The 12,986-nt window shown below is 36.4% G+C and overlaps 1 protein-coding gene across 4 annotated transcripts in view; it reads left to right on the forward strand.

Moving 5' to 3' along the window:
- VPS41 (VPS41 subunit of HOPS complex) overlaps window positions 1-12,986 on the forward strand; it is a 117,654-nt gene that overhangs the window by 62,841 nt on the left and 41,827 nt on the right. For all 4 annotated transcript variants that reach the window (XM_014267022.3, XM_074541642.1, XM_005487003.4 and 1 more), the window contains 3 exons: window positions 3,416-3,562; window positions 4,773-4,839; window positions 11,385-11,482. In XM_014267022.3, the coding sequence (XP_014122497.1) occupies window positions 3,416-3,562; window positions 4,773-4,839; window positions 11,385-11,482 (312 nt within the window). The remainder of the gene's footprint in view (window positions 1-3,415; window positions 3,563-4,772; window positions 4,840-11,384; window positions 11,483-12,986) is intronic.

Raw genomic sequence — 12,986 nt, forward strand, 5'->3', positions numbered from 1 at the left:
GTTACACTGATTACTGACATTTTTCAATGCTAATTGCCAGAATATTCAGGTGAAAAGCTGTGAATTTTTAGAATTGAGTATAAAAGACATTGAAGAATAGTGGTTTATATGTTATTTCTTTCTGGAAATTTCATCTGTCGTTTTCTGCTCATTAGTCAGGGTTCTCCAATATGATTGCCACTTCTGAAGAAATTAGGAAAGTAGCTCTACATACCACTGTGATGGTCGCTAATGTGCACTGTTATTAATTAAAATTTTGATTAGTGCAATTTATTGAAGCAAACTGAGGAAGGAATGCCTGTGTAATTCCTCTTTATATAAATAATAGAATATCTCCACTCTCTTCCACCCACCCAAAAAAATAAACTGTCTGGATTTTGTCATTTGTACTGAAATGACATTGTCATATGCACTTTCACTATTGCAGATTATAAAAAAATACAGTAATAATTTCTCATTTTGTTAGGCCACTAGAAGAAAGTTAGACTTAGAAAAAATAGGCCTCTTTTGTTCTAAGTGTAATTTTAAAGGAAACCATTGCATTCATTCTGAGTGTTACATTTCACCTATCACTGTATATTTAATTGATGGGTCAAGCTCTATGTTTTGCAGCTCAGCAGTGAGGGATATGTTTTTAATGTGTATAATGTCTAAATTCCAAAGTATTTTTTAAAATGTGTTGAAAGTACTTCTGAAATGCTAGCTTTTTTTTCTATTGTTTTCCATCCTAAATGGAAGCATTTATTAAAATATTTTAAACCATTGTTCTTTTTTATATTTCAAAACCAGTTTGATATGAAATTGTTAAAGGTGGACCTTTGTTTATTTGCTTCCCTTTAATAACTCTGTTAGAATGGAAGCTTCACTGAGGGCTTGACTGGCATTACATTAGGTTATTTGAAGGTTTTGTTCTTTTCAGATCCATATAATTAAAATATGTATTCTAGGTATCTGCTGGAATGGATAGGACAAGAGCTATCTATAGAGATGATGTGCCACAACAGAACACAGAGTACTAATAAAACATTGAGAGCCATCTGTCAGAGACAAAAAGCCATGATCAGGGCCTATATTTCAAAGAAAAATGAAATGACATTTGCCCTCCAAAAGATTAATATATTTGGTTATTGCCCTTTCTCTTCCCCTTTTATTTTTTAAACTCCATTCTCTAGCAAGGTTTTGTGTTACACTTCTTTTTTCCCAAATCAGAGAAAATAGCCTTGCTTCTTACTGTGTGTTCAGGCTACCTAGTTTTTTATTTAGGTAAGGTCTAATTCTGCTTTTCTGATGCATAGGTAACCCATGTATTCTGCTTTTCCTTCCCTCTTCTCCTTCCTCCATGGCTAATAGTGTAAGTTTTACAAACTGAGACAGCTAAGGGATAAATCCTTAGAGGCATTTGTCTGCTGGACTCCCATTTGGACAGGTTTTAGCTCATTCATGATGGGAAGTTGACTGTGGAAGGCCTTTCAATTCATGATGCAAATGGCATACCTGTTAGAGGAGAAGCTACTGCTCAGGAATTCTCACACCATTCAAGGAGTCACACAAACACTATCCCACACTTTAACTTCAAGGACTGGAGTCCTTTTTCGGTGGGCAGCTCCAAAGAGCCAACAGGGACCCTTTTGATTCCTTGCTCACTTCTTGTGCACCTGCTCGCAGGCAGAGCATGGGAAATTACATAGCAACAACTAAAATATCAGTGAGCCATCAACATTATTCTTACAGTAAATCCATAACTCAGCACTGTACCAGCTACTAAAAAGAAAATTAATAACTAATTAGCAGCCGAAAACAACAGGTGTAAGTTCAGAGCTTACCACCCAAGACTTCAAAAAAATCCAGCTACTTATGCTAAGCAAGTAAACCTAAGCAAGCAACATACTATATCGCACAATATTATAACTCTAAGTAGCTTACTCTTATGTAAAACTTATTATATTAATCAACTGTCTCTCAACACTTATAACCAAAGAAGATCCTACACTGTTAGTTTGAAAGCTACTTCAAACAAGAGCTGGTCTATCCCATATAAGATTTGCTGCCATGTAGAAAAACAGAAGGTGTGGTATGAGTCACTAAAAATCATCCTTGGAGACAAAGTGGTAAGATTTATAAAAAGCAACTTTATTAAAATGCAATTCAAGCAAGATTAAAAATTGTATCAGATGAGCTCAGAAAACACAAAGGATAATATTGCTTATGTTACTTAGACATCTGCGTTCTGTACATTGCAGATGTTTTGGTAAGTTGTTGTTTTTGTTTGTTTGTTTGTTTGTTTGTTTTTGAAACCTTGATGTCTGCTAGCTGATGAGTTGTTAGTGGAAGTGTGTTCCATGCTAACAGTTACTCAGTGACAAAGATCACTGAAAAAAAATCCCACACGCACCCTCATACCAGTTACCTTGTGGTTAAAAAAAGAGGCAAAACCTGGCTTAGACCATGACCCCCCTGGCTTAGACCATGACTTTTAAACAGTTGTATCTGTGTATTTGTACAGCTGAGGACAGAAACTCACAATGGGGGGGACAGAAATAGGCAGGGGAATCTTTTAAATCAGTTTTGTCACTAGGAAAATCCTAACATGGCATGGCATCATGGTTGCTGATCTTTCAAGGTCTTTTCCATCCCCCTTTTCTGTGATTTGAAGACTCACTCTCTAAGACCTACAAAAAAATTTTATTTTTGAGACTTATGTTTTAAATTATGAAGAACAAGTCATTGCTTAATATGAAATTAACCTCCATTTTTCTATTGGAAAGGTTATAGCTTACCTTGTCTAAATGATACAGAAAAATCTAATTATTGGTTCTTTTTTTCCTCTGTCTCTTGAATGACTTTAATCTTCCTGGGTTTTAATTTCTTGTTCTATTAGTGTAAGAGATTTCCTGAGGAGGGAGTAAAAAAATCACAAAAAGTAAAAAAAAAATTGAAAACCAAACATTGTTTAAATATGCTCACTTTCCTGTTTTCATAAGAGTTTAAATGCATATCTTGAGACTGAATTAGTTTATCTTAATGAGCTGTTGCTTTTCTTTTTCCAAAGTGGAAATTTCTGTGTCTCTGCAGGGACTGTTGTGAAAAAGCTGGGATTCTTTTGATTTCTCCAGGAGTAGCACCAACCTAATAAACCAAACTGGTTCTTGACTGGAATTGCTAGTCTGTCACTCATTCACTTGTTATGTCTTTTTATTTGACATGTGAATTTAAAACATCTAAATTACTCTGATCCCTTTTCTCCTTTTGTCACTTCCTGGGTTAGATGGGGTTTTGTATCAACAGTTTTTTCTGGTGGCACACTCAGCCCTGCTCTGAAATTTATGCTGTAAACTGCTCTGACTGCCTTAGCGTACAAAATGGTGAGTAGGAGTTTGTCATACTGAATAAAGTTCTCTTGGTTTTAAACTTTCAGGGTGTGAAGATACTTGACATGATCTCCAAGCAAAGAATTACCAATGTGCCTCGAGATGACATAAGCCTTCGCCCAGATATGTATCCCTGCAGCCTTTGCTGGAAGGATAATTTAACGCTGATTATTGGCTGGGGAAATTCAGTAAAGGTGCAATTACCTGTCTTTGTAATAAATGCTTGCTGTTATAACAGACAAACGGAGGATTGTTTCTGAAAAGTAAAGACAATCGAAAAAAATAGAATTTGGTTTGACCAGTGTTCAGAACTCTTGCTGCCTCAGAAATGTCATTGGACTGACCCTCACAAGGAGGAGGAGTGATAGGCACCCAGCAGTCAGACAGATCTCAGTGTGAGAGCATGCAGTGAATGTATTCCTCAGGGACATTTCACTCCTTGAAGAGATGTTGTCTTTGGAAAGCTTTTAGTGTGCTGTTGAATTCATTTCTTTGGACTAGCATTAAGGAAGAACAACTTACCATGAGGTATTTTTGTGAGGGGATTGGTTTGAGGGCTGAGGAGTTTGCAGCTGCTAAAACAGCCACTTGATTTTAGTCAACCATGGGGGGCGAAAAAGGGTGAGTGGAAGGACAGGCTGCTTAGGGTTTTGTTATCTTTCAACAGGAAACTGGCATTTCAGACTTGTGTGGTGCAGACTGATTATCATTTGCTCAGACCAGCATATGACATGAGTTTGTTACAAGCCTGTTAGCTGTTTTCTAATAACAGACTGCTGCATCACTGCACAGTGGGAAATTAAAAGTGCCTGATAGGAATAGATGGAAAGGGAGGGTGGAGTGAGGTAGGTGACATGTAAAAAGCTTTTGGAGCGTTAAGCTTAGAGTTTTATAAATGAGGAGGTTTGTCCTAAGTTTGGCATCTGTCTTCCCCCTTCTATTTGCCTTCTAAATGCTTCACAACATTTGGTTATTTGCATTTCTTTGTATCTGCATACTCCCCTCTTGTAACTGGGAGGAGCAACAGCAAACTTGGTGAACAGGAATCAGGTACCTTGAAAGATAATGAGACACAAAGTGTGAGAAGACACCAAAACCAAACTCATAAATAAACGCCTCTGTGAAGAAACCACAGTGGCATGTATTTTCACATTTCTTTTATGTGGTCCTATGTGGTCCTCTTCTCTCCCAGCGTATTTATAAGGCTGTGAACTACAGCCGCTACTTTTCTGTGTGGTTTTCTTTACTGATGCATCATTACTGTTTCACAGCTTGTGTTTTTCAAAATAAAGAAATCCGTATTGGAGAACTCGCGAAAATTGCTTTTATTATTGAGGTAAAGGTAGTGTCATTTTAGGAATTACAGCTTCCTTATTGTAACAATTCAAATCTCTTGTTTCCTAGATTTGCTCAGTAAAAGAACGGCATGCCAGTGAAATGCGTGACCTACCAAACCGCTACGTGGAAATAGGTATGGTTGTATGAATTCACTCCTTCCCAAAAAGCTTTAGAAGTCTTCTACATGCTAGCCAGAACAAAAGTGTTACGCTTTGGAGGCAACATGTAACGTAAATGTCTCCTCAGTTTTAGTTGCTTAGGTTATCATAATGCCCTCTTGCCTAGGTGTGAGGGTTTTTTCTAGAGAACCTTAAGTTCTGTGATGATGTAATATCAAAGATACTTGTGTGAACAGTGGATAACTTAACTTTCCCTTCATACAGATTTCTTTAGAGAACTTGAGTTTTCATCTTGCCTAAATGATTGATGGTCAGTGTCGCAGTAAAGAGAAAATAGATACTACTTTATTTGATTATATGTTGTTTGACTACACTACTCATAACATTTTTCTCTTTTTTTTCCCCCCATAAAAATAAAATCTCTGGTGTAGTGCTAGGAAATTGATTTTAATTTATTTTTGTTTCCTTTCTTGGCTTGTGAATTTCATATTTTCATTTGCTTTCTTATTTTTCTAGCTAATCTGATGTGAATAAATGTTTCTTATTGCTGATTATTGGAAAAGTTCTTGACAAAGTGGAATTCAAAGAAAATTTGGAAGGGAAGTGGGGATGTAAACAAAAAGACACAAGTGTCCCCAGAAGTGTCTGCTGGGGAAAAGATGTGTCTAGGAACAGATAGTGCTGGCCCTCTGAAGATAAGCAGGCCCTCTGACTCTGCAGATGAGAGTGGGCAACAGTTTGTAGGCGTTGATGCTCCCTTGACTGTAGTAGCATGAGATTGTAAATACGGTGTTCAAGCAAGATCCTGAATCATGTCAGTTTGGAATGGTGTATGGCATATGTGTGCATATGCTCTGTTTTCTGATTTCAGGAAGGGACTGTTCTAAAATAGCTTCTGAAAATCATCCAGGAGACCTGTTAAGCTCTGCAGGGAGTCTGAATACTGAGAGATGGGTGGTGTGCCTGAGAATTAACTGAAAACTGAAAGCTATTTCATGTTTAGGATTACACAGTGCAAACAGACTATTTAACTGCAGAATTCTAGGATATTCACAATAATTTTATCAAGGAAAAGTTTGGTCATGGGTTTTAGCCTCAGATCTTGTATATAATATTTTCTGTATCTGTAAATAGCTTTTAGAAAATAACTAAATGAGTTTGGTCACATACTGGCAAGTGAACAGAGGTAACTCCTATTTCATCTGTAATGTGCTTATATGGATAGTGCTAGTTTTAGGTGGCTGTCTATTGGAACTTGATTAAAAAGCATAAAAAGTTGTCATTGGGCTATTTAGGTGCAGACATGAAGGATAAAGATTTATGTGGAAGTAACTTTTTCATCTTAAAATTTCTGGCCTGTGGTTTTCTCTGTAGTCCAGAGGACTGGCATTTTATCTCACTTAAGCTGTTAATGATGTGTTTGAGATTTTATTTTCTGGTTTCAAGTCAAAGCACCGAAATTGCTTTGCTAAATGCCGTCCATGTCACTCTAGAACCTGGGAGGATTGGGACGGAAAAGAGAGAGACATTGTTTGTTCAAGTCTCAGTATAAATTAATAGTCTTAGTCTTCTTGACTGCAGTATGTCATGCCATAACCTCTATTTCAATTTTACTTCATCATTATTTTTCAAAGGTATTGCCAGAAAATCCGATCTTATATCGGACCTGCAAACAGTATAGTATTTTTGCCAGACCACTAATATCCAAAGTGAATGTATAAATTTATATGTTTGCATAAAGTAAAGAATCTATACAAGACAAGAATACAGTCCTTCAATGCAAGGACAATTGAGTATCCTTCAGATATTTTGACTCATAAGATCTTTTCAACAGACTTACAAAAGGCGAAACCCTTAACACAGTATTACTTTTGTCATGTTTAGTGGTGTGGTGTTTTTTAAATTTTTTTTCTCCCGCTTTTACAATTTTTCACCTGGAAAGAAAACCAGAAATGGAACAGGAAACTTCATAGTTGCTTCTTTGGTCATCTGGGTAATAGATATGGAGTCTATGATAAAACAGTGTCCTGTCACATGTCAACAGTTTCAGATTTATGCTGTTTTAAAGCCATTCTGAGGGCCCCTAGTTCTATAGTGGTATCATAGAAAACTGTGATGGCTTTAGTAGATAATAAATGTTCCTTCAGTACTTTGCAGCCCAGTGAATAAGGAAACAGTATTTCCTGCATTGCAATTTAGGTGCATAGGATTCTGTTTAGCAAAGTACCTCCTCATCTTCTGTTTCTGTCTCAAGAATTAGCTATACTTACTCTAAGGTGGGAAATAATTTCACTATCTGCTGTGATGCCGAACCCCACAATGTGTGAAAGTTACACCGCTGAGCTGTTCTGCATGTTTTATCTTAAAGAAGATAATGCTGTGATTATCTGTAAGAGAAAATAGATGAATTATACAGGTCTCATGCACTGAGATTCATGTGGCATTGCTAATTCAATTTACATCTTTCAGTATATTAGTTGTGCTTTTCTTCAGTAATCTTACTATTGTTTTTGCTACAGTTCATTACCTCTGAGAGTCTTCATTCAGTGTCAAAGATAAACTCCGAGTGTTTCTATTTAGGTTTAAACATATGTTAGCTGAGCAGATCCTATCAGTTTAGCTCTGTCAGCAACTGCTGTGAAGTAGTGTATTGATTAGAAGGTATTGGTATTGAATTACAGGCTTAACGTGGACTAAATGCCATTGTGATCCTTCTTAAAGAGTGCTTGACCTCTGTGCTCACTCCTGAAGCGTGTACAAAAGCTGTAATGCTGCTGCACAGCTTCTACTCTGAACAGGGAACCCTTCCTCAACTGGAGCCCAAGAGAAGGCTCGTTGCTAAATAACTAATTAGACTTTCCAGTTAATAGAATACCTTTTCAAAGGAAAATAGAAAATCTAGTCTTCCTTGGCCTTGGCAGGATTTTATATACTTTTATGGAGAAGTACTTTATCTCTGCCTCAGTTACTCAGGTTGTTAATGATAGCAGAAAATAGAGATAAACACCAGAAGTATGAAAAAGACTTCAAGTTGATTAGAGAATTTCAATTCAATTTACTTTTGTCCAGATTTTGTCTGAGGAATCTCAGCTTAATTACAGGTACAAGCCAGGCAGCAATGTCTCTTGAATACTTGTCCCCTTTGCATTCTACCAAATTTCCCACAAAGCAGTTTTCTGGTTAAAAATTACAAGTTTCAAGGTTATGCTTGTAACAACATATCTGTATGTTTTACAAGGGAGTAGCTTCACACCTGCATGGCAAGTTAGCATCATGCATTGAGATTGCACATTTCAATCTGAATACATGGGAATATTTATTTTCTTGTTTGTAAAGTGAGATTAATGGGATCTAATGTGTCGACATATTTCTCTTTATGTAGACAGAATGTAAGGCTTAATTGATAAATGTGATGATCAGGAAATTTACTTCATAAGGTGATTTATGCAAACATTTCATTTAAGCAAGTCTGCTATACTCTGAGAAGCCAAAAAAAAGAAGAAAAAACCCAAACCTAGTTATATAGTTGATTCTACTTGGACTTTTGTTCATCTGTTTTGCCACAAGCCAAACTTATAATTTATAAATTGCTTCATAAAATGAGTCAAAATTCTTCAAGATTTTGACTTCTTTGTCATCAAACCTTGGAATTTCGAAGCCCCAAAATTCTTCAAGACTGAATATTTTTCCTGTTGGTTAACAAAGTGTTCTTGGTTCAATGGAAAAAAAGAGTTTTTCAGAAAATTGGCTTTGTAGCTTAAGTGATATTTATGTGGGGCCTTTTCTTGTCCTCTAGTTGGAACTGAACATGCATACTGTTGGGGAAAAAAAAGTTATATTTTCCATCAAGTGTAACTCCATGCACAAGATAATAGCTAATCAAATCGTGCCATTTTGTATTCTGTTTTTGTTTGCATAAATTACCTAGCTCACTAAAAACATCTGCAGAATTTGTGTTCATTGTTATAGGTCACAATGCACCATACCCTTGAGAGTTTTCAAGATGGTGTCCCCACCACCAGTGCTTTTAGGTGGAATCAGAGGTAAAACTCTGACTATAACCAAAGTTTTACTCTTCAAAATCTGCTGTGGTAAAGCAGGGGCTGCTTTTAGAGTTTTGACTAAACAATATTGGCTCCTCTTAGTTTCAGTGTCGCGTACATGTGGATCTTTAAATCCCAGAGAAAGTGGCTATGCAGTTTAGGTAAATATTATAGCATATATAGTGTCATTTCTGTAGTTTAGTGTATTTCATACATTTCATTTAATGAGCAGCAAAAAAGATTTACAGGTTTCTTCATTTGGCTTCCAGGAAATTTATTTGACATCTGTACATAGATGCTGAACATGGAGTAGATCCACTGTCAGCCTGTCTTCTATCTTCTCTTATGACAGGCATAAACATGTATGACACATGGCCATACCTCAGTCATTTCCATTTACTTCAATACTACATTTGTTTTAATTATTTTAGATCCTTTACAAATTACCAGCATTTCTGCATTGCCTTTATGTTGGATTTCTTTTCCTCCTTGATCACAACACAGTGTCCAGAGAGTAAGTCAATTTAACCTATTATTGTTCTGTGCAGCTGTTACTTCCATCTTCTTTTTTCAGTAAGACTTTTTTGATTAGCAGCATCAAAGGTTTTTATCAGGTCAAGAAGCACTGTCTATGCCAGTTATTCTTTGTTCAAGGCTGTAGCTGCAGAGCTAGAGCATTGTGTTTCAACAACGCCTCTTGAGAAAGATGAGCTAAGAGAAAGCTGATAGTGAAACCAAGGAAACTATATTCTGTTCAAAAACAAAACTTGAGGTGGTGATTCTTATTTGTTTGTTTATTTATGTTTCACATATCATTACTTCTGTTGATCTTAAATACACCATTACATTGGGCATTACAAGCATTTTCACTGGCAAAAGGGACTTAAATTCTAATATAAGACAAAGAAATACACATGGATTTTAAAGCTGTGTCTATAATAATTATAAATGCTAATTCACCTTGCTGTTTTCCTCTTCAAATACAAACCACAGTATTTTACATGCCTTTGAGACCATTCTCCTAGCTGTTCTATAAAGCTGAATTTTAAGTTTCTTTGATGGTATTCTGGATTTCACTTTGTTTTTTCTTTTCCATGTTTTTTCTCCTGCCTTCCATATTCTTTTAAAATGCTAAATACTAAATTTTAAACTGAGAATAAGGTATGTAGTTGGTTTTGAACTGATTTGTTTTAAATCATCACTGAGAGCAACATGTGACACAGTCAAAGTAATTTCATCAGTCTTGTAGGCTAGAGCGAGATAATTATGTACATGGTTACACATGTGAACCTCTTCTCTGTGAATGGATTGAGTGCTCTACCCCTGTGCTATAGTGTGGTCCTTCAGTGATGCCAAAGTGTCAGCAGTCATTAAAAGAGAAACAGTGCTTGGTTATTCCTAGAGAGACAGGTGTCAAATATATACTCCGTTTCATTATATTTTTACTCCTTTTGTGAGAGGACAATTATTTCTCCTGTTCCTTCTTATTATTTTAGCTGAAGAAAATCAGCTTTATTTTTAATGTCATTGTGCTGTATTTTCTGTTTGCCTTGCTAGAAAATTTTAGTAAATAAATATATATATATATATATATATATATATATATTAGCAGTTTAATATGCTAAACAGTAAGGAAAGAAACTTTTTGTTTCTTACTTATGCTTAGATTCTCCTAAAACCATGTTTTGGGAGAAATTTATGAAGTATCTGATGCTTTTTTAAAAGCTTATAGTTACAAGGCTTGCTAATGTAAGCACTTGGATGATTCTTGTTTTTGTCCCCTGAGAGAGGAGTTCACAAAAAGTGGTGCATTGTAAATCCAGCAGAATAAAAACAAAGAGCTGTTTGTGGCAGAGATCTCATTTATTAAGTCTTTTTGTAAATACAGTTCAGCACTCTGTTTTTCATTCTCTTTCTTGAAATAATCTCATGTAACTATCTCGATTTCAATACCAATTTCAGAAAATTATGTTTTCAGTTTTATGAACAAGAAAAGGTACTATGAACTGTTTTTTTCTTTGTAATGATAGTATCTGTAAATTATTCTGTGATGTTTAAAGTGATGATAAATAAATAATGATCTTTGTGTTTTCCTGTATACCAATAGATGTAGCAGGTGCAATTCTCTTATGTCCATATGAACATGCTGTGGATATGCAAACCAATGAAGTTGTACTACTTATTGCTTATTTTATTGAGTTTGATTTTTGTTTTGCTTCCTTTTTCAATGTGATTACTGAAAATCAGACTGCACCTTCATTTCAGATGTTTCATCTCTAACAACCTGAAGCACAAACATTTCCTTTTGCAAACTTTAATGTAATTTAATCTGTTAAATATAGATCTTCATCTGATCCAACTGGAAAATCTCTGGGCTTGTTACATGTGTTGAGTCTTCAGTTCTCTAAAGTGGTGCTGTATGCTGTTGATTGTCTCTGAAGATCAGCGAGTTTTTCTTAGGCAGTAGTTCATACACTTTCATGGTTTTGAGTCTGTTTTTCTTTCCTGTATTTCAGTTTTCCAATTTGACACCGAATTCTACGTCAGTGGACTTGCACCTCTCTGTGACCAGCTTGTTATACTTTCATATGTAAAGGAGATCTCCGAAAAAACGGTAGTTTTTTTTATCTCAGAGTTTCTTCACAACATTAATTTGGCCTGTGAGTTGGGCCTTAAACTAGTCATACAAATATGATTATCTGAGAAAAAAACTGTAGTCTGCTGGTAGTCAACAGTGAAACATCTCTGATCCATAAAACAAGGTCAGTGGAGGTGATGTTGAAGACTAATGTACTTACCACTCAGAAATCATGTTGGGTTCCTTCTTTTCTTGCAGAATGCAGAGAAGGTCTCTAGCTAGTCCTTCTTGCTCTTTTTTTCCTTCCTCTCCCCCCCCCCCCCCCCCCCGCTTCCTTTTCTCTCCTTTTCTCTCTTCCTGATGTTTCTGCACCAGAAGAAATAAAGAATCTTGTTTGGCCATAAGAGGAGCTTGCTGACACTGCATCTCAAAAGAAATGAGTAGGGAAGTTGATCAACTCAAGCATAAGAGTGACTGTGGAGTGGAATGAATGATTGTGAGTGAGTGGCATCATTGTCTCCCGTTCTTCTAAGATCTTTAGTTGCGTACACCCAGATCCATGTGTGGAGAGGTAGAATTCAGAATTCTTGTCAGCCGTTTTTACTGTGCATGGACAAGTGCCGTGTCTGTCTCCAACATTGATTTTGTACTGCCAAATAAAAGGCAAGGCAGTGGAGGAAATCCTTGAAGCTGCAGTGTGAGAATGGCAGATGCTCTTGATCATCTCTTTGATAAGCATGTCTGCATTAGACAACCATCACCATAGTAACCTTAAGAAACTGGGTGCACGAGTTGCTAGGCAATGAAATGCTGTAGGTTCAAACAAATGCATAAGTCTTCTGAAATCAGTGGGGTTAGCTTCTAGTTCTACTTCAGGATGTCAGATTATTATTTCTTTATTTATATTAAGGAGAAAAATAGTGTCACAGCGATGTTTCCCAAAAGAGACAGCACAGTGTGGGAGAGTCAGTGAAAGACAAGAAAGCAGACAGATGGGAAAAGGAGGGGGGAGGAAGAGGTGGGTGAAATGCTAGGGAGCAAGGAAATTGGGACACCACTGTTAATGAAAAAGTAGCACAGGAAAGGAGCTAGTGTAAACAAGGTAGTGACTGCTAAAGGTTAAAGTCATTTTAATTGCTTTAGGAAAGAAAGATGAAAAGGGAATTTCAGGTGCTATAATGGTAATTGAACATAGGAAAAAGTTTTTCTCATGTATTTGCTTTTAATTAGCCTTTTAAACAAACTCCAAATGCTGGACTTCACTAACTTCTCCGTTCTCTGGGTAGCTGTAGGAGGAACAGAAGTACAATTGTCCCTGATGGTGCATCTGTGTCCTGTTGTGATGGGAACTCCTTTGTTAGTGTCTTGGTTCACTTGTCTTGTTAGTGTGGAGCCCAAACTGCCTGAGCTTGCAGCAGAATTGCTGCTCACTACAAAAGTGTCCTTTAGTTGCAAGGAATACTTGTCTTCCTACACTTGATTTCACAGCTTGCAAATGACGGCTTCTTACTTATTACAAATTATATCACAATTGAACTTG

Source organism: Zonotrichia albicollis, chromosome 1 (assembly GCF_047830755.1).
Source record: "Zonotrichia albicollis isolate bZonAlb1 chromosome 1, bZonAlb1.hap1, whole genome shotgun sequence".
Taxonomy (NCBI): Eukaryota; Metazoa; Chordata; class Aves; order Passeriformes; family Passerellidae; genus Zonotrichia; species Zonotrichia albicollis.